General features: G+C 46.6%; 1 protein-coding gene across 2 annotated transcripts in view; it reads right to left on the bottom strand.

The window, feature by feature from the left end:
• TTC7B (tetratricopeptide repeat domain 7B) overlaps nucleotides 1-22,443 on the bottom strand; it is a 2,178,739-nt gene that overhangs the window by 1,340,348 nt on the left and 815,948 nt on the right. For both annotated transcript variants that reach the window (XM_069637452.1, XM_069637451.1), the window contains exon 8: nucleotides 10,212-10,275. In XM_069637452.1, coding sequence (XP_069493553.1) covers nucleotides 10,212-10,275 — 64 coding nt within the window. The remainder of the gene's footprint in view (nucleotides 1-10,211; nucleotides 10,276-22,443) is intronic.

Genomic DNA, 22,443 nt, shown 5'->3' with positions numbered 1-22,443 from the left:
CAGAGACGCACATAATCTCACTCATGCTGGACCCCCCCCTTCCTGTCTTCGCCTGCACCCAAGATGGTGGCCGTTCCATGACATCGGCGCCATCCGGGAAACAGAGATCGGCCGCCTCCACCGAGGTCCACACACAGGAGGGGGAGACGAGCTGCAGCCGCAATCAGGTAAGCTCGCCCCCCCTGCGGAGGCGCCGAAATACGCTGGGTCTCTTCACCCCCAGCAATCCAGCTGCACCACAAGCCGCCGCCGGGGGCTGGCCCCGTAAGGAGAGGGGGCCCTGCCCACACCGCGTAGTGGGAAGCACGCCCGAGAAAATTGCAGCAGTCATTCCTGCAGCCTCACGTGCGAGCGGCATCTGAAAGCCGAGAGGAGACACCAGGTCGGGAGAACGAGAGCGCCCAGCTGTCCATTCAACCACGACACCGACTGGCCCCGGAGAAGCAGGTGACGCCATCCTAGAGGTGAAGAGGCCCGGGGGGACGCACAAGCCAGTAGAGGGGCCTCAAAAGCCGCCTCTCCGCCCCACACATTACTCCACGCCAATAACAAGCCCAAGGCGCCCCCCCCGAACTGAACAGAAGGGGGAAGACATTGACCCATGGCGCTTATGGGAAGCACCAAATCCCCTTGCCGCAGAACTCCCCACGCCACGCCGTGAAGCTAAAGAGACATTTGGGCATTTAAAACGTCCAAACTGATCGCAAGGGAGTGAGCCCACTATAGCCACCAGACCCTAGTACCATCCAACAGGACTACCACAGGGTGCTGACGCATACTCCCCCCGAGGCAACCCAAGCACTGCGAATCGAGATTTCATCATGGCCATCAGGAGTAAAACAAAACCCGCCACGATGGACACTTATGTCATCGCCAAAGCCAAATATTCAGCCAACTCACACCCCTCCACTCCTGAACTTGCGCGGACAATAGGAGTGGACTCCACGGAGAGCCAGTCCCAAGTGCTAGAAGCCATAGCATCACTGTGCACATTCATAGACTCTAAAAAAGATGAATTCAGGTCCGACATCCAACTAGTGCGCCAAGATGCCAGGAATTTAACGGAAAGAGTGATGAACTCTGAATCAGCTATAAAGGATCAACTGAGGACACTGTGGAACTGAAAGCCAAAGTAGTGGACCTTGAGAGGAAAGTTGCCATGCTAGAAGCGAGGGCCGAGGAGGCCGAAGGGCGGGCCAGAAGGGGAAACCTTAGAATACTGGGAATACCAGAAGGCGACAAAGGGCCGAACCCGACAGCATACATAGAGTCCTTCCTGCAACAGGAGATAGATGCTGGGAAGCTCACACAGGGATACGCAGTAGAGACGGCACACAGGTCCCTCCAAAAGAACCCCCCCCCTGGCTCACACCCTCGCCCTATAATTGCTAAAATACTCAATTTCCAAGACAGAGAAACCATCCTGAGGTATTCCAGAGAGGGCAGCCCCATAGAACGCAGCAACTCCAAAATAACTATTTATCCAGACTACACTCCAAAGGTACAAAGGGAATACTCATTTGTGCCAATTAAGGCCAGGCTCTGACAACTTCATCTGAAATATATGCTGCTCTACCCATCAAGGCTGAAAGTAATTTTTAAGGGCCGAGCGATCTTCCTGGAGGCCCCGGCTGCAGCCAACATGTGGATGGAAGATAATAACCTCGCAGAAGGTGGCGACACCCATCCCAGGGACGAATAAGAAAAGCCGTGAGACGAGAAGCATAAGGAGTGAACACCCGCTGCACCGTGACCCAATGGGAGCATATGCAATCTGCAACCAGAAAGTAAATCACATTGTAGTTAGCTAAACAGATGCGGCCCTCGCTTGGCCCCACACCAGGCACAGGACCTAACCCCCACGAACAGACCAGGACAGGCCAGTTGCCTAACCGACCCTGCTCGAGCCTGATACCCAGATGGGTTCTGACAGCGCGACAGCGCCTGAGCACCGCAAGAAGAATGCAGTCGCTAGGTGCGCCAGTTCTGAACCTGAACACAAGCAGACCAAGTGCCGAGAAGGAGGATCCACTGACGGGAAACCCAGACCACTGAACAACGTTAGAATGGGTGGAATCGAGGGACGCACCACTATATCCCAATGGCAGTCCAATTGAAAGTGATGACGTGGAACGTACGTGGGATGGGCTCATATCTAAGAAGAAATCGGATCCAATCCTTTCTCTGCAGAAAGAAGATTTCGATTGCAATGCTACAGGAGACCCACCTGTCGGAGGAGGCCTCGCTCAAGCTAGCAGCGAGATGGGGAGGAGTGGGAAAAGGATCACCATACTCCAGCTACGCACGTGGGGTTTTCACGTGGGTGAATCCGAATGTACCATTCCGGTTACTAGGTGCAGAGGCCGACAGAGAAGGCAGGTACCTAATACTATGGGGAACCATTGAACACATCGCTGTCTGCCTAGTGAACTCCTACTTTCCTCATCACGGTATACCCTCACACCTCCAATCGATATGCTCCAGAATGGTGCACCATAGAGAAGGCACCTTTATATGGGGAGGTGATTTCAATTGTGCCAGGAACGAAAACATGGACAGATCAATACCTCCCCAACACCCACATAATGCTGCCAACCAAGCACTTAATAATACACTGGAACAACTCAACTTGGTGGACATTTGGAGAGAACAACACCCCGAGGAGACAAGTTACTCATTCTACTCATCCCCGCACAAGATCCACACAAGGATAGATAATTTGTTTGTCGACAGGGAACACATTTTATTAGCAGACACTACATCATACCTAGGCAGATCAACTTCCGATCACTCGCCGTTGATCATGCAATGGAAGTTAAGAGGACCCAGATCACTGATTCCGACATGAAAACTGCCCATTGCAGCACTCACTGATCACGAATTTAGAGAAAGCCTTGGCACCAAACTGGAGGACTATATTGACAATAATAAAGGCTCTGTAAGAAGCTGGAGCACACTATGGGAGGCAATGAAGGTAGTGACGCGTGGTGAGGCGATATCAGGAGTGGGAGGTATCCGAAAACATCTGATGGCAGCACTGGAGGAGCGAGAACTGGAAATAACACGCCTAGAAAACTCCTCTGACGCCACGCCGGAGATGGAGGTAACCCTGCAAGAACTTCGGGAGGAATGCCGAACCTCTTGGGACAGACTAGCAAAATTTGATTTCACAACGAACACCGCTAGTGCCCACAAAGAAGCCAACAAGCCAGGCAGACTACTCGCCTGGTTGTGCAAGCGAGAACAACCGAGGCACCTCCCAACAGAGATTACAGATGAAAACGGGACAACGCACAAGGCACAACTGGACATCAACAATGCCTTTGCGGAGTTCTACTCCAGACTCTACTCCCACGTAAAACAAGTACACAGGGAGGAAATCAAAGCTACTCTCGAAGTGATTGGGCTCCCGAAACTAACTGAAGAACAGAGAGAGGCGCTGGAAACAAAAATCACCACATAAGACGTCACGGAAGCAATCAGATCCCTGGCCACTTGCAAGACTCCCGGCAGTGATGGCCTCCCACCCGAATTCTATAAAGCGTATGAAGCCACTATCACCCCAATACTACATGAGGTCTTCATGAAGGCATACGAGGATGGACATCTTCCCAACACTATGAAGGAAACAATTATAGTCCCCATGCTTAAACCGAACAAGCCACCCAACGACTGCGACTCCTACCGCCCACTGGCAATGCTGAACTAAGACAGTAAAATCCTGACCACTATTCTGGCCAAAAGACTCGCAAAGGTAGTGGGAACCTCAATTCACGACGATCAAAATTGCTTTGTCCTAGGACATAACACTACGGCTAACCTCAGGAGGCTCCAGCATATCATGGCACAGACCTGCACGAGGGACGAAGATCTAGCGGTGTTTTCATTGGATGCCATCAAGGCTTTTGATTCCATATTCTGGGAATGGTTGATCGAGGTGCTGAGAGAATATTGATTTGGGGAAGGCTTCGTGAGATGGATCAAAATGCTCTACAACTCACCTATGGCAAGAGTGAAGACTGGCGGAATGATTTCAAAACCCTGGGCGATTCAATGAGGCACCAGACAGGGATGCCCACTGTCTCCGATGTTATACATCTTAGGCCTTGAACCGACTGCTATTTATTTTAGGAAATAGTTCTTTGATGCGGGAATAAAACTGGGCAACCATCATTCTATAATATCCTTATACGCCGACGACGTGCTCTTATATTTAAAAGACCCACATGTAAATGCACAAGTCATATTAGACGTCCTCGACAACTATGCACTTTACTCAGGGATCAAGTTTAGAAGATTGAAATCCTGTGCATTCCCACTGGCCAGACTCAGGGGCCTGGAGGAAGCCGACTTACTGGAAGTAGGGATGAAGTGGCAGCCAGAAGTATTCCGTTACCTGGGCATCAACATAAAACACACCCCGGAGTTTACACACGACCATAACACCGAAACAACTGTGAAAGGACTCCGCAAATCCATGAAATTCTGGTCAAAGCTACCACTCGCTATGATGGGCAGTGCAGCCATTGTAAAAATGATAATCCTTCCCCGACTCTTGTACCACTTCATGAACATCTGCCACTACATCCGCCCACCCTTTTTCAAAAAGCTGGAAACATTAATTAGGGACTTCCTATGGGGACCAACCAGACACAAACTGCCCCTATCAGTCCTCACGCTGCGTCATGAAGAAGGTGGGGTGCAACTTCCTGATTTCCAAATGTATTACCTAGCAGCACAGCTCAGCCATGTGACAAGATGGCTTCAGTATGAGCTGAACACTGAATCGGAATTACTAAGACAGATGCCCTCCAACCTGTTCCCTAAAGAGACACTCTGGAACCCACTGAAACAGACACAAGATGTCCCCATGATCGTAAAATTAGGCAGACAGATCTGGACCAGAACCAACTACATCCTGCAACTGAGTCATCCGTACTCACCCAACACCCCCATCCTGGCTGATGCGTGCAAATCCGCAACAGATCTCACAGTGGCGAGAAGCTGGGAGAGAGCCGGGATCTACGTATGGGAGGACATGTTCGATGATGGCAAATTCAGAGACTTTGAATCAATGCAAACGACAGAGGGACTCGCGAGCAGCCAATTCTTGTGGTATCATCGACTCAAACGGATAGCCCAGAAAAATTGGGGAGACTGACCTGAAGAACCCACCCCAGATCCCCTACTACAATAGATGTATGAACTAGCAGACGGCTGGAAACCAGTGACCAGGCTCTATAGCTGACTGATGGACAGACCCAACCCCAAAAGTGCGGCACTGAAGGAAAAATGGTAAACAGATCTGGGTGCCACTTTGACCGACAAAGAATGGGAAAGAATACTACTCTACCCCAAGGAAGTGTCCAGAAACACTAGATTTAGGCAGATACAGCTGAATGTCCTTTACAGGACATATGACTCCACGGCGGGTGGCCGGCTTCAACAAAAAAGTATCCCCGAAATGCCCCTGGTGCAACAGCGAAGAAGCTGACCTCATCCACATGTTCTGGACTTTTAACAAAACGACAAAACTTTGGTCCAAAGTAAAGCAGACCTGTACCAACGTGGGCATCACCAGATATGAATGGGACCAGAAGGAATGCTTACTAGGGGCCCACCCCAGAATAAGCAAGCTCAAACATGTAGTCAAGTTGATGGACATCTCATGCATCCTTGCAAAGAGAACCATAGCAATGGCTTGGAAGTCACCGGGGGGTCCAAGATATGAACGGTGGATCAAAGAGTTGGAGAGGTGGACCGAAGCGGAAACCAGAGCCTGGCAAGACGGGGTTAACACTGGAACGAACGACACAAACGACACCCTTGAATCATGGAAAGCCCTTGTGCGAGACATTCCCTTCGCCGCAGACCACAAACCCCCATGAACTGTCCGCCTAAACCGACACAATGTTTGGGAAAGTCACACACACACCTCTGAAGACGCCCAGTCTGGACCTCTCTCGGCATCTGAGCACTGGTCTCTCATTCCCTGACCCCCGAACAGTCGCTGCAGATAGTCTAACGCCAAACGAAGATTGTTTGTTTAGTTGTTTATCATGTTATTTCTTGTTAACTGTTATTGTACGCAACAGTTAGACATATTGCTAACTTCTATTTGCCAAAAGTCGCATATTGTCTACATAATTAAATGCAAATAAAATATGTTACAAAAAAAAAAACAGAGGGTTGCATTTTGAAGCCTTCTTCCCTCCTCACGAGAGTGATGAATCAGCACATAAAAACCCTAACCACAATGAAAATCAAGCTCACAACAATGAAAACCCTTGTTGCACGTGTAGATCAGATGCGGGCATGAATAAGGGGCTCCCTCCATCCAAATGGGAAAGGTTAAAAAATGAAAAGAAAATTCAACAAGGTCAGGCAAATCATTAGACAAATTTGACTAAACTAGTTCACAGCTGTTCTTTAATGTCATAGAATACTCATGGGTTTACACATCTCCTTTTTAATGCCACATCGAATCTAAATAAATATGATATAGTCCTATTGCAGGAAACCTGGCTCCAGACCACCCCATGCTGGGTAGATCAACTCTATACTGTACCAGCTTCCAAACCTGCAAAAGGGCGTCCAGCGGCGGGCCTACTTATAGCAGTTCGTAATGACTCCCAACTGTCTATTAAAGCACTGCCGTTTACGGACATTGGGATTCAGGCTGTAGAAATTTCTATAACTAATATCCATCATCCATTATATCCGTCCTGTCTAATAAACATTTACTGGAATCCTCTATCTCCCTCAGAATCTCGATTCATAGAAGAAATTGAAATAGTGCTAAATCAATCACTTATGAACCCCAATGTTACATCAATAATTATTGCGGGAGATTTCAATGTAAATTGTATGCTCACCGATTTAAAATATAATTCCAGAGGGTATAAATGGTTAAAATTATCTGCCGAAAGAAATCTTATTATGTTAAATGGTTCTTCGCCAACTGATACACCACCCAAACCAACTTGAAGCATAAGAGCAGTGAGTCTATATTAGACTACGTCTTTATTTCAAGTGCAGAAATTATTTCGATAGCACCTTTTGAAGTCATACCGATCAAACTCAGTGATTACAACATACTTCAAGTATTTTGGTTGCCACGTGAAATTGGAAACAATGTTTACTATCCCTACTCGCTAGATACAAATAATGAGGGAAACCGGCTTAAATGGTACCCTGAGCAAATAGTAAAACTAAAAAAACAAACTGACTGAATCAGATCAAGATGACTCTATAGAGTAACATTTTCTATAGTGATTGTATTCAAATAATAAAACAAGAAGCTTGTATCCTTCCTCGTATAATGTACATCAACAGAAATTACGAACTATATCAGTAAAAGGAAGCAAATCACGCAAGAATCAAATAAAGTCACTATATAAATATAAAATCAAGCAACTCTTGTATAGTTACAAACAAGAACGAGCTGAGAACATGCTGAAAGCACCGATTTCTAAATCCACGGGGGAAATTTGGAAAGTGATTAATTATACCCCTCGTAATGCCCACAAATCAATTTTACTTAATCCAATTCCAGAGTCTGCATGGGCTTTACATTTTCAAGGGCTGTTACAGAAAGTAGATCAAACTGATACCCTTGAGCCCTTAAGAAATATGAAATGAACAGATTTGGTATTTGACGAATTAGACATTTTATTGATAATAACAAAATTAAGCACGTCTAGAGCCCCCGGCCCGGACTTGCTTTCCAATTCGTTAATAAAAAAGAATCCGGAACTATGGGCAAATGTGTTAAAAATTATTTTTTCGAGGGTTATAAATACGGACCAAATTCCACCTTCATGGCAGCAAGCTATAATTATTCCCATATTTAAAAGGGGGAATAGAGCTGACCCAACAAACTACAGGCCCATTGCGCTTCTTGACGTCCCAGGGAAAATCTTTGCAAAACTAATACTCAGAGATTTTTCTAAATCGTTGACTAAATACAATCTATTTGATACCAATCAATCAGGGTTCGTTCCGGGCATTGGCACATCTTTAAATGTAATCATTTTATCCATTATAAAACATGCAGATGCATTTTTACGTTTTCGATTTGATCTACTGCCTGCAAAAGATAAACTTGCCTCATATGATAAAAAAGCGAACTTACCTAAAACATGTACCTACTGCAAAGAGGTTGATTCCATATAAACAACAAGACATCTATTGATCGACTGTCCATCTCTTCTCGAGCTGAGAACTCGCTATCTCTATAAACATTTTAAGCATAGAATGTCTCTGACCAAGAATGAATTATGGGATGCAATATTCAACACCACTAATACATCATTGATTATTGATTGCATTCAATTCTTGAAAGAACTAAATTTGATAGCGTTCAAATGAACAAGATTGCGTTAAGTACACCTATGTTTAGGTACTTATGAGGTAAAACGAGCATATAAGGCATAACTGTGGATTGAACTAATCTGGATTTCCGTATTAAGAACTGTCAATGTTAAACTGCCATAAATAACAGCTAAATTTTGTCTTTTAAAAGTATACGTATCCAAAAGGTATATCCATGTAAAGTAATTATGATATGATGACGACATACAAATGTAATACAAACTGATGATCTGAACATGAACAGTGAAATGAATTGTGTATGTGTAATTGAAAAAGTTGTTAAATCAACTAAAACAATTTATTCAATAATAACATTTGTTTTTAAAAAGTAAGTCACCAAAGTGAGCTGTTAAGAAAAGCCTTGGTCATTTTACTACAGTGTATCACTGACAAACATCATGGATGGTGAAAAAGCTTCGTTCTGGTATGTATTCACCACACAAAACAATATTGTTTCCTAATGAGTTGCGTTGGGTGTCTTGGTTATAAAAGCAAGTGTGTTTTGTCTTTATTGGCGATGGGAATCTAGTAGAATGGTTCAAGATTTTGACACAAACACACTTTTATTTGAGAACATGTTTATGCTGCATTGCATTTAAGAGGCACGGCTCAGTTGAAGGGCAGATGAAATAGGACCTCAAATTCTGCATACTAGATGAATTACCAGTTGTGCATTTACTGTGAAAGTGGCATTTACTGGTGTAAATGCAGTACGGATGCAAACGCAGTAGAACCCTCATTTTCAATCCAATAAAGCAATGTGCAGCAATGCTGAGAAGATTATCCATTAAATGCATGCCAACAGTAAAACTAGCCCGCGTATGCATTTAGGAATATGAATGTATATCCTGGCTGAGAGCAGGGCCCGTGAACCCATGTGCAGCTTATGGGCATGAGGCTCAGGCAGCATACATGGACATACGTTTGAAATATAATATTTGTTTTCTTATTTCACTGATCAAGGACAGTGGCATCAAACATAGTGTTAAGAATGATGGCAAGGCACGCACTCTGATTCCAGTGGCATCAAACAAGCGTATGCTGTGGGGCTACACTGCTGTATACTGTAGCATTATATCGCACTCTGTCACTATTTACTACATCAGGACTTAAGTGCCGATGATAAGACAGTACAATTAAATGATTTGACCGGGACCACCCGTTTTAGTTGTACCAGCAGCGTTGCAGAGTATGCGCTTAGTTATGTAGACGAAACCACCCCTGTTCATGTTTACATGCTCTTCTTTAGGCCACGCCTTCAAGTTTTAGGCCACGCCCATCAGATAAGCCACGCCGCCAAATGAGGGCCCCCCTCAATTTCTTACGCCACTTAGGGCACTGGCACTGATTCTAAACCAACTTGGGGCATCCTTTCAAAGGCTTCCCCAAGCTCAGCGCCCTATGGAAGTGATACCACCATAGGAGCAGGGAGTTAATCACTTAATTAAATGCAGCACCACTGCTGGTTTGGCAGCAGTGCTGTATTTAGCAGGGCAACAGGGCAAGGAAATAATATTTGGCAATACCTACCCCCCCCCGTATTGACCCAGGTCTGGGCACCATCTTTTTTTTCCTCACCCTGGGCGCTGCCAGATGAAATGCCGGCCCTGGTCCCAAGCACACAACAAATATCGCTATTGCACTGCTAAGGTAGGGCACTCCACTAATATCAAAAAGAACAGGAAGTTTGGACGTGCTGATCTGGTAGAAATGGCAGTAAATTCTACTCTTCTAAGCACTGCTAAATGTCCCCTGTCATGAAGAGGTACAGAGATCATGAGCATAGATAGAAAGACCAGACAAAAGCACAAGCACAAGAAATGACCCGTTCTCCTTACCATAGACTCACTAATCAGCAGCAAAAGTAACGCTTCTTCGGTATTTTCCTGAGGGCAGAATACGCTGAAGATAAAAAAAGAAGGTTTAGGTTTCGAAGATGGCAGAACAACAATGGCGCAATATATCTTGAACAATTTTAGATGTTATATAATACATATATATATATTTTAGGGTAGCACTGGCAGACATATAGTTAGGAGAAAAACAATTTGCATTGATTCGTCCCAAAATTCGACTGCCAATACCTTTTGACTACATGGACACATTTGGACGAAGTTTCCCATAAACAAATGGCTTGCCACGCATCCCTCCAAACTGGAAATTATAAGGAAAAGGTGCAAAATGGATCAAAAGTTATTAAGAATTGTTTTGAAAAAAAAAGCGGTTTTCTACCAAGCACCATTCAATTTCTCATAGAGAAAAATGGTGCTTCCATTGAACACAGGTAATGCGAAAAATGCTGGATGGATTTGCACCAAATAAACAACTTGGGAACATCGTGCTGTACATGTGCCGTTTGATGGTTTAGGCTGAAACCGTTCAGTGGTTTTGAATTAATTTAACGGAGAAGGGGGTGCGGCCAAGTCCCAAAAAAGTTTCTCTATCTCAGATGGTACTTTGCATCAGAGAGACTTTTCAGAAATGAAAAGACAAATTTGTTTTCTTTCCTCAATGCAATTATTTCCTGTGGTAATCCCGATCAAAGCCTAAAAAGAAAAGTGCTCAAAATGTTATTTAGAGGACGGAAAGGGTGTTTCATTTAAGGGTAGAGGGCGGGAGGAGGAAAGGGGACCATTTGTGTACTGATAGGTTAGGTGTGGGCTGGGGAGCCAGTTTGTTCCACACCGGCTGTCTTAACCAGGGGATCCCGTGGGATTCTCACAGAAATGTTGCAAGACACGTTCGTAAAAAAATTGTCACACGATCCGGAGAAAGAAAGGGGTAGAAGGAGATGGGCAGCGAGGCTTTAAACTATGGGGGACCTAGATAGGTGGGGGGCACATGGAGAGGGTCAAGACTTTTAACCAAGCATTTTCTATTCCTACAGTAATCTGCCATTCTTCCCACCCCCATCAATGAGATGCTTTTGCAGTAAATTTACATAGTACTAAGAGGGTCAGAAACATGCAAGGGACCACCAACATTACCACAGCCCCCAATGCCGGTGGTAATTTATAATTTAATTGTGAAGGGGTTATGGACTTCTGCTGTAGGCTTGATCCACTGGCACAGCCACAGTCTTTGAGCCTGTGTGTGGTGTAAAGGGACCGCTGCCGCAGCTGAATGCCATGGGCAATGTCCAGTGATCTTTTTGGCTAATTTATGCAATGTGGACAGTGAACATGGATGAAGACCACGGCTCGTGAGATCTGGAAAGTTATTAGGCAGAGAGACATGGGCAGGGATGAGTGAGGGGGATAAGGGCTTCAGCGGGAGTACCAAGCAACTGGCTAGGAGCAGGGGGTATGAGTCGTTGGCAAACGTCAAGGGCCATGGTCTTTTTGCCTTATTGTTGCAACGTGAACCGTGGACATAGCTGAAGGATGTGGCTACTAGCCATGGCTGAAAGCCGAAGACCATGCCAGGGGGCCCTGGAAAAGATATGGCAGAACAAAACCATTGAAATTCAGTGAACAAATAGAGTTAATCCTGGATTAAGATGATCCTATTGTTTGCAACAATACCCAAGAAATTCAGTGGGAAGCGACGACCATCTTAACTCGAAGTTCCCCCACGTTACTCAGCCCATGAGTACATGCGTGGCATCACTGTAGGGATTGACAATGAGATAAAAAATGACATCACAGGGGATATCTAAGGGGAGGACTCAGCTAAGATGGTCGTCACTTCCAATACCCTCTGAAGTTCATGGGTTTTGTTGCAATAAATTGGATCATCTAAACCCGGTATTAAATGATGTTTTCTTTGATATACACACATGGGAAAAAAGGTTACCATGCACACACAGGCACACAAAAATAGGTTACTGTGCAATCCCTTCTTCTGCAAACTAATATTTTCACACTTCTTCATATACATTGTGGATGCTATGGTAAGACGTATATGATCATTTGTGTTGGTATGTGTAATACGCAAGCAGGCAGAGTAAACTGCATCTAGGCGCAGGTCTTAATAATACAACGTTGGCCGCAGGACGGTTTACTGAGGAATCGGAGGAAGGAAAATCATTGTAAAAGGTGGGTTTGAAGAGCTTTACAAAATGTCAATAAAGGGGGCATATTTCTCAGATGGGGGGACAGGGAGTTCCACAATCATCGACCATAAACAGAGAGCCGTCGATCTCTCCAATGAATACAACAGGAATGAGGTACCACTAGTAACATTTGAACGTCAGCGCTAGGTGATCCAATTGGCTGGTAGAAAGTGATCCTGTCTAATAAATATGCTGGTGCAAGCGCGTTTACACATTTTATGATGAATAAAGATGTTGCACAACGTCAAGGATTATGTCAATGCCACATAAAATATGTGGCTCAACGGCAGCAAATCTGAAGTATATCAAAGTACATTTCATGACTAAGCCCGGGTCACACATTGCTGGCCCTAAAAAATAAAACAGATAACCATGTCATGCCTGTCCCCCTTGGAATGCTGTATAGGGAACCATGTTATACACGTCTCCCTCTGGAATACTATATAGGGAACCAAGTCATGCCTGTCCCCCTTGGAATGCTGTACAGGAAACTGTCATGCCTGTCCCGCTTGGAATGCTGTATAGGGAACCTAGACTTGCATCTTCCCGTTGGAGTGAGGGGGATCGCCTTCTATGCACAACCTAGGAAATATTTTATCAAATATATAATTCCAGAAGCACACACACACATTTTGAAATATTCCCCAACTTCTCAGGATGTACAATCAAGTTATATACCCCATCCACCCAGTACTTTCACTAACAGGGGCTACAATTTAATCTATTTCCTTTTAGAATATAGCTCCCCTCTGAATTATTTCCCTTTGGCTTTATAGTTACATAGGAGTTTATTTTGGCCGTCTCAGACAGGTAGGCACCCTCTTAACGACTGGTTCAATTCGTCGGTCTCTTCCTCTGAATAAAGCCTGGTACTTTAACTCCAGGAAGGCCTCTCTTACAGTGTATTGCTATTATTCCAAAAATTAGTCATGAAAACAAAGCAATCTATTCCAGCTCCTTTCTGTTTCAATTCTCCTTTCTCACCTTCTTCCTCTCCATAAGTCACTGAGTGAGCAAATGTCCCCAAGAATCTATAGCTTTGAACCCGTATAGAGCAGAAACCACACCCCTGTACGTTGTGTATCATTTCCCTAATTCAATTGGTCAATATATGTGATTGGACAGTGATATCACACTAAAAGAACCCCTCCATGGTCATTGGGCATATTAATGAAGGGGCAGTCTAGTGGGAGTGTCTTCTAAACCTAGTTTCCCTCCCATCTCATGTGATGTCACCTTGGAGATTTTGACATAAAACGTCTAACTGTCGGGCGTGGCTAGCGGCCATGCAGTGAGGCAGCCTGTGTGTGTAGTTCCTGCAGGATCCTTCAATTAAGATAGTATATCGTGCCTGAATCAGCTGGTTGATCTCAGCGGCAGAGCTGAAACAGAGTGGAGAAGGATTGTGGCAGCTACATCGAAAATGACTAGTACACCCTAATAGCCTCTGCGTTTAATTTAGAAGTGTGCCTAATAGCGTGCTCTGGTTGAATTTAGAAGTGTGCCTAATAGCGTGCTCTGGTTGAATTTTGAGTGTGCCTAATAGCGTGCCTGGAGAATTTAGAATTGTGCCTAATATCCTCTCTGTGCAAAATTTCAAGTGAGAAGTGTGAATTTTGAATTTTGCCTAATATCCTCTCTGTGTAAAGCTTATTTTAGGCTTATGCCTAATATCCTCTCAGTGTAAAGTTGAATTTAGAAATGTGCCCAATATCCTCTCTGTGTAAAGTTGAATTTAGAATTGTTCCTAATATCCTCTCTGTGTAAAGTCGAATTTAGAATTGTGCCTAATAGCGTGCCCTGGTTAAACTGACTAGTGTCCCTAATAGCCTCTCTTCTCTGAGCAAAGTTGAATTTAATAGTGTGCCTAATAGCGTGCCCGAGTTCAATTGTGTTGAAACTGTGCAAAACTTGAAGTTTGAAGCGTGCCCAAATATCCCTTGTGTACAAAGTTTAATTCAGAAGTGCCTATTATCTCCTCTGTGCAAAATTGAATTTAGAAGTGTGCCTAAATATCCCTTCTGTCCAAAGTTGAATTTAGAAGTGTCCCTAATATCCTCTCTGTGCAAAGCTAAATTTAGAAGTAGACCTAATAGCGCACCTTGCCCGAATTTAGAAGTGTGACTAATAACGTGCCCTAGTTGAATTCAGAAGTGTCCCTAATACCCTCTCTGTGCAAATTGAACTTGGAAGTGTACCTAATAACCTCTCTGTGTACACAATATCCCTCCCTGTGCAAAGTGTGCCCAATAGCGTTGAATATTAGTTGAACACAGAACCATCCCTAATATCCTATCTGTACAAAACTCAAATTTAGAAGAGCCCCTAATGCGCATTGCATGAATCTAGAAGTGTGCCTAATAGCGTGCGCCGATTGAATTTAGAACTACAATTAGAATGTCCCCCTAAATTGCACTTAAAAATCCACCTAAAAGCATACCTGTGGCGTCGCCACATTCAATTCAATTTCTCCCTAATACCTTACCTGTAGTCCAGCTTGCTAGAAGAAAGTCTACCCAACAGCGTAACTATGCTGTAGTTGCAACTAAATAAGCCAGCTAACAGCATATCCTAAGGTGTACCTACACTTCAAAACGGCCTAATATCTGCAGCCTAGTTACAATTAGTACACAACAATCTAGAATAAGTGAATAATATCACCCTGCTTAGTGGAACCCAGATACCAAGACTAATCTCACCCAGTAATACAGCCGAACCTATAAAAGTCCAACATGCACCTGAAACTACACTAATAGCACGTACTAACCATGAGTGCACCCAATCCAGCAGGGTCGGCCGGAAATGACCACCTTGGACCACCTCCACTCTCCGGTCAGCCTTGCCTCCCAAAGCCTCCTTCCCAAATCATCCCACCCTCCTTCACACCCCCTACCCATCCCCTTTCCAAACACCAAGCCAGAGGGGCACGATGGCGAGCCAACCACCCTAAGACCACTGCTCCCCCAAACCGCACCACCGACCAGCCTACATTGATCATTCCCGCTCCCCTCACTATCATACCAGGCACACCATGCCCTGCAACCACGCACCCCCCGCTTTTCCCACTAACCCCCACCTTCATCCCCTCTGACCACACCCCTTCCCCTCCCTAAAAACCGCACGCCTAGCCCTAGCAAGAACAGATGCCTCATCCCTCTCCCCCTCTGACCCCCACTACCCTCTCGCACACACCAATCACAACAGACACAAAAGAAGAAACGTACCTGGTCCCCCTCAATCTCTCAGCACTCATCGCCTTCCCTGTCCCGACCCACCACCTCATTCCCCCAATCACCACCACCACCCCCCCTCGCTTCACCCTTCCTGAAACCCCTCTCCCTTGATTTCTCACAGATTCCAACAGAAACTCCTAACCGCCCACACCCCACCTTCAAATCTCTCGTGCCAAACCCAATCGACCCAACACACACATCCACCCACTCCCACCCGAAACCTGCCAAGTTTTCAGCTCCCCCACTTTTCCCATCGATCATCAAGCACCTCACCCCTCTCCAGTTTCCAGCCTCTCCCCCCACCCCTCTCCGCTGCAGATCCGACACCAACCTCACCTACCGAAGTAAATTGCATCCTTTTTAATGCCCGTTCCGTAGCAAAAAACAGACACAGTATCTTTGACCTCTTCGCCTCTGTCAAACCAGACCTGGTTTTCATCACCGAAACGTGGTTCTCTGATGACTTTGCCCCAATCGCCAATGAAGCCACCCCCCCCCCACACCCCACCCCCTGACTACTCCCTCATCCCACTGAACCGTCCCTCTAGAGGAGGGGGAATAGCATTTGTCTTCTAGTCTCACTTCCACGCCTCAATCATCGACGATCAACCTGCCATTCCTTCCTGCGAGTCACTCCTCGTTAAACTATCCCTCTCCCCGTCGCTCTCACACAGCTTCCTAATAATCTAATCTACAGACCCCATGGCTATGATAGACAATTCTCAAACAACCTGTGCGACTCTATTGCCACCCTTCAACTAAACCATCCCAATCTCACCCTTCTTGGAGATTAACATATGGCTCGACATCCCCACCAACCCTATGACACACTATCTGGTTGACGGTCTAGATGCGATTAACCTCCAACCCCACATAAACGGCCCAACTCACTATAAAGGACACACCTCCTGTTCAATCTCTACTTGATCACCCTCCCACCAATAATCCGTTCACACAACATCCTGTGTTACAACTACGCTGATGACACTCAACTAATTCTAAAACTCCTGAACTCAAAACCCAACTGCCGACCTTACCTCGCGTCCTGCCGCCCCGACATAAAGCTCTGGATGACCCAAAGCCACCTCTTGTTAACCCTTTAAGTGCCATGGGTATTTCTCCCTAGTGCCAGGGCCTTTTTTGGTGATTTTGGTATGTGGCCATTCAATGGCTTGTAACTTTTTTGTTACATGAGATATCTCGGCCAAATATGGCTCCTTTTTTTCCCACATGTAGGCGGTCGTAACGCCACCCAGGAATCCCAGGTTGCTGTAGGGGGGTGAGAGAAAATAAGGAAAAAGTGCGAAAAGTTTGGGTTTTTTCAATAAATGGCAATAAAATGATGTACAAAGAAGCCTGTGGTTTTTTCCTTGTAAGAGTTAGGAACAAATGGTTTGCTGTGCTGAGTTCCCCAATGTCGTGGCTTTCAGGAACAGGTTGAGTGGAAATGGAAAAAAATTATTTTGATGTGGTTATCAACCGTTTTGTGAGTGGTAGGCGATTTTTGCCATTTTTGCCAATTGGACATGCATGGACGGAATGGAAGAAAAGGGCAGGAAAGCCAAATTGGAGGACAGAAAGGCATATATTTCTGAAAAGTAGACAAAATTCCAAGTGTAGGAAGGGGTGATTTGCATAGGTCAGGCAACAACTAGGTAGGGGAAACTGCCATCGGATGGGGGAAAAGCGGGAAAATGACTGAAAAAAAAGGTATGCGTTGGACATGGTTGGCTTGGTACGGCAATGGCTTCTATGAATTTTGAGAAAAGCAATGCTCCGCTACATTCCCCCGACTCTTGCAGTTAGGAGAGCATACCATTTTTGTAGTGTTTTTACAAAACAAGCAATACCACAAGCCAAACACTGAGCCATGGTACACAGGAGTTTTACGCTCACGGCCTGACCAGACGCACTTAGCATGTGTAAATTGGGAAAACCAATGTGGTGAGGAACGGCAGCCATACATTTTTTGAAAGAGCACAGGCAGACCTTTTCAAGGGTAGGTGACTTGTGCAGGTTACAAAAGTGTATGGTGGATAAAGCAGCGACTAAATGTAGGTCACATTTGGGAAAAGAAAGGGTTGTGAGACAAAGGGCACCAGGCAAATGGGTCAAAACGTTATGAAAACCACACAAACAACACATGGCCTACCGTCACACGTTCCCACAGGTGTCCCGATGAAAACGGTACCTCACATGTGTGGGTGCACCTACCTGGCGGCCAAGGGGAAAGCCTAAAACACAAGTAACCCCAAGTCTGTTTTCAGAGCGAAATCTCAGACATTCTGCCGACCGGCACAACGTACAGATATGGGCCTCGGGTGTCCAAGCCACCGAGGAAAACAGGGAACCCCATGCATTTCCGAAAAGAGGACACCCGTGGGAATACGCAGAGGTATGATTTGCGCACATCCCCCCCAGATTTTATTACCCAGACAGCCCCGCAAAGTCCAAAATGTCGGGAAAAAAACCCCTTTTCCGCACATTTCGCTTGACGCACCCATCGAAACACGCCCCCAACAACACACGTTCCCACAGGTGTCCCGATGAAAATGGTACCTCACATGTGTGGGTGCACCTACCTGGCTACCAAGGGGAAAGCCTAAAACACAAGTAACCCCCAAGTCTGTTTTCAGAGGGACCAGAGTGCATGGAGCGGACCAGAGTGCATAGGAGTGCATAGGGGCGGGCCGGAGTGCATGGGGCGGGCCTGGGTGCATAGAATTACGGGACTTTCATGGAATGGCTTGGAATGCAGGAAACGTTTGAAAGGGCATGTAACCCATCATATCACATCACCATGCTTACTCTCCTCCTTACACCAACATTCAACTAGAACACAGAGATACTATGACACCATTCGGTATAGCTGTTCTCATACCATCATCTGCCTCAAACTCCCCATCACATCTAAACACTGCTGGTTACGCACCCCCAGCCAGGTGTTCTCCTCAGGCCTAACGCAGCCACAATCGCTCTGGATAAACCCTGCCAGAACGAACACATACTCTAGATCTCTCATCCACCACACCTATCGCTAAGAAGCAGCTATTACACGAATGCTACACCAGCTGCACACATATCCGGTGCTCACACGCACCTTTGACTCTCTCTACTCTCTCTACTGACTTGAACTTCGGTTCCCAAGGGTGTTCAACCTACCAGCGCCTCCAGACCATACCAATGGTATATAAGGCGCTATATAAATGCAAAGTAACATAACATATAAACTATAGCTACACCCCAACACAAAACAATGCATACATTTAGAATCATCGGGCCTCATTACAAGTACGGTGGTCAGGAAAGAAGGGTGCCAGTAGGCATGTACTGGCACCCTTTTCAGACCGCCGTACTATGAGAATGCCGGCATGGGCACAGATCCCCCGGCAGGTCTGAAATGCCGTGAATTGACGCGTCGACAATAGATTTAACATTGCCTAATGACACCAGTATTATTAGCGGGGAGGTTGGTGGGACTTATGGAATAAAGGGGAATATGGACTAAGACTATGTTAGTCACTATGGTGAGTAACTTATAATTACTCTTACGTCCGGTCCCCTTTCCTCCATACTGTATGGGCGATTACAACTAAAAGTAGCCCCAGGGTGGAGAGGAGACCCCTCCTTAAGCAAATAGGTTTCTGAGAACCGCCTGTCCAAAGGCTGCATCCGATCTAGAGCCAGGGTCCAAACAATAATGCTTACAGAAAGCCGAGCGAGAGGCCCAAGGGGTCGCCCTGCTCATGACTTACCAAGGGACTTGGCGCTGGAATACAATGGCCGTTGCCTTTGCCCTGACTGCATGGGCATGCATGTTGGCCGGAAGTAGCTTGTGCTGGCCCTCGTACGCTTCTTTGATGGCAGAGATATGGAAGCTTAAGAGGTCTGATAGCCTTGTCTTGAGCCTCCGAAAGTGAAAAACAGGACGTCCAAATTGCGGAAGCCCTTGGTCCTGTCCAAGTAGAATTTCAGGTCATGCCCGACGTCCAGGCAGTAGAGCACTCTCTGTGCTTCGTCCTTGGGATCTGGAAAAAACATAGGAGGGACTATTTCCTCGTTCAAGTGGAACACCGATGGAACCTTAGGCAGAAATGCCGGGTGCGTCTGCATGACTACCTTGTCCTTGTGAAAGGTGATATATGGTTCAGAGGCGACCAGCACCTGGATCTCGCTGACTCTGCGAGCGGAGTGTTACGCTCACCTGGTCTCTGTGGAGGCGTTGGGGCACGGTTGCAGCCCTCCCCAGTGGTTAGATCACCCCCTTCAGGTTTCTCCCCCTGCGGACTAGCAGCGGGCGGAGACAATTGGTCGCACTGCTCCTGAGTGGATATGAGAAAACATGAGTGCGCTGATTGGTGATTGCTTTACCTCCCAAACCCTTCGACCCAAGGTGCGTTTTCTGTGGGCACATACCGGCCCATAAGGCTCACCTGGTAAGTATGGAGGATGAGCTCTCCATCCTGCTACTTCTGGCAGGGGCGCTTGTGGATGGGATCTCGTTACTTCACTGATCCCTGATAGGTATAGTCCAGTCCAGCTGCGACTATGCTCCTCCTGGTTGGTGGTAAGTGTCTCTTAATGTCTCTTGTCTTTACCTCTTTCTGTTTTCTGTCTTTGTATTGTTGCTCTCAATGTTGTTAATTCCTGAATAATGTTTTCTCTTCTGCTTTCTTCCAGATAGGTGGAATTGCGGCCCAACAGCAGCTGTGGAGACGCGGAATGCGGCCGAGATGAAGATGGATGAAACCGCAATGGCCAACAACTGGTAAGTGATAGTTTAAGGGAAAGCGTGAGGTTTGATGGTAGCGTGACCTTAAACTTAATGTCTGTTAAGTGTCCAACCTTGCCTTTCGTTTTATTTGCAGGTGCTGCGGTCGCGGGTGGAGCGCGCCGTGCTGTGGTATCAGGATGAAGATTCCAGCGTCCCTGAAGAACGGAAGATGAGCCGCGGTGCCAGATGATGATGATGCCTGCGCTCCGGGAGATGTTTGAAGGTCAGCAGCGATGCCCAAATGACGATGCCTGCGCTCCGGAGATGAAGGTGAGCCGTGGAGCCAAGAAGATGTGCAGAGATGACCACGAAAATGCGCACAGGTGAGAGCAAGATCACCCAGGTGGTAAGTATGGAGGCAGATGACTGGACTTCTAAAGGTAAGTGGAATCCCAGGCGGCGGTGAACGTTAAGATGCGTGTGAATGCAGAATAACGCGAAGCGTCTGCCTCAGGGATCAGAGCATCTTATATAGCTGTGCTCGTGGGCACGCCCACTAGGCTTGGCTTGCCTGCCACACCATGCCACTTCTAGTGAGTCAGCATGTGTCAGGCAATCCAACAGCAAGTAGACCCACCGAAGTATGCACGTGGGGCTGCTTTAAAGAGGAAAGTTCCAATGTTAAATACACGGTGCACCAAAAATGAAGTGCTATGTTCATAATTAAGGTATTTTGTAACCCAAATTAATGTCTTGTTTATTAGTCCTTATGAGCCTGGCGCCAAAGGCGCCAGGACTGTGTCCATCCGTGTGTGTGACCCTGTAAGGTCTGTGTCCTTGGCCCGATGACCATGACACCGAGGTAAGACCGACTAGTAAGGACGTCTTGATGGTGACCAGCCTGATGTCCACGGACGCCATTGGCATGAATGGATTGTGCGCCAGGGCGCCCAAGACTATGTTAAGGTCCCACACAGGGTGCAGTCTCTTGACGGGCGGGTAGAGCCTAGCGAGACCCATCAGATGTTTCTTGACTATATGGTTGGAGGAGGAGAAAATACCCTCCTCCGAGTTCCTGTAAGCCTCAATGGCTGCAAGGTATGTACGGCAGGTGTCCACCTGAACACCCAAATGAGCAAGGTGTGCCAAGAAGGAGAGCACATCGTCCAAAGTGCACGCCAAGCGGTCGATACCCTTGGAGTCTGCCCAGTGGCAGAATCTGGTCCATTTGCTCTTGTACTGGGCCCTGGTGGCTTTGCCCCTGGCGCCCTATATGAACTCCAGGTTGGCCTGCGAGAGGTTAAGGTGCTGGAGCGTTACCTGCCCAGGTACCATGCTGTGAGGGCAAGTTTCCTTGGGGCAGGGTGGATGACTCTGCCCCCCTGCTGTGCCATAAGATGTGCTGGGCCAGAAGGTGTATCAGGAGCACCTCCGAGAGGCTGAGAAGCTCCGAGAACCATGGCCTGGCTGGCCACCATGGAGCTATCAGTATAATGAGTAGTCGGCGAGACTCCTCGATTTTGCAAATTACTCTGTGGATCAGGGGAGTGGGCGGAAAGGCGTAGGCTTTCATGCCTGTTCACTGGAGGTGAAAAGCGTCGCCCAGCATGCCGGGACCCTGACGTTGCCAGGATGCGAACTGGGGAAACTTCTTGTTGTGCCACATGGGAAAGAGATCCATGTGGGGGTGACCCCACCTACTGAAGATCTCCTGAAGAAGAACAAGTTACTTCTTACCTTGTAACGTTCTTTCGACGGGATGTTCCTCCGACGTATTCCTCATCTTAGATAGCTCCTTCCAGCTCTGCTGGCCTCGGAAATTTTTTTCTCTAGAGGGCGCTGTGCGTCGACGTCCTCCGAGTCGATGTCCCTCAACAGCCGCCGTATTGACGTCGACGTCATCCTGCATATAAAGGCCGCGCGCAGCGTCCGTTGCTCAGTTCCGTTCTGTAGCCCACAATAATTCTTTCTGGACTAGACTAATCACCCTGAAGGAGCGTAAGCTGCAACAACAAGGGAAGTAGAACTGTGGGGATGGATGGGAGGGTCGATGAGGAATACGTCGGAGG

This window comes from Ambystoma mexicanum, chromosome 14 (genome assembly GCF_040938575.1).
Source record: "Ambystoma mexicanum isolate Mex_15411 chromosome 14, UKY_AmexF1_1, whole genome shotgun sequence".
NCBI classification, from domain to species: domain Eukaryota; kingdom Metazoa; phylum Chordata; class Amphibia; order Caudata; family Ambystomatidae; genus Ambystoma; species Ambystoma mexicanum.
This window is presented reverse-complemented; position numbering and strand designations above follow the sequence as displayed.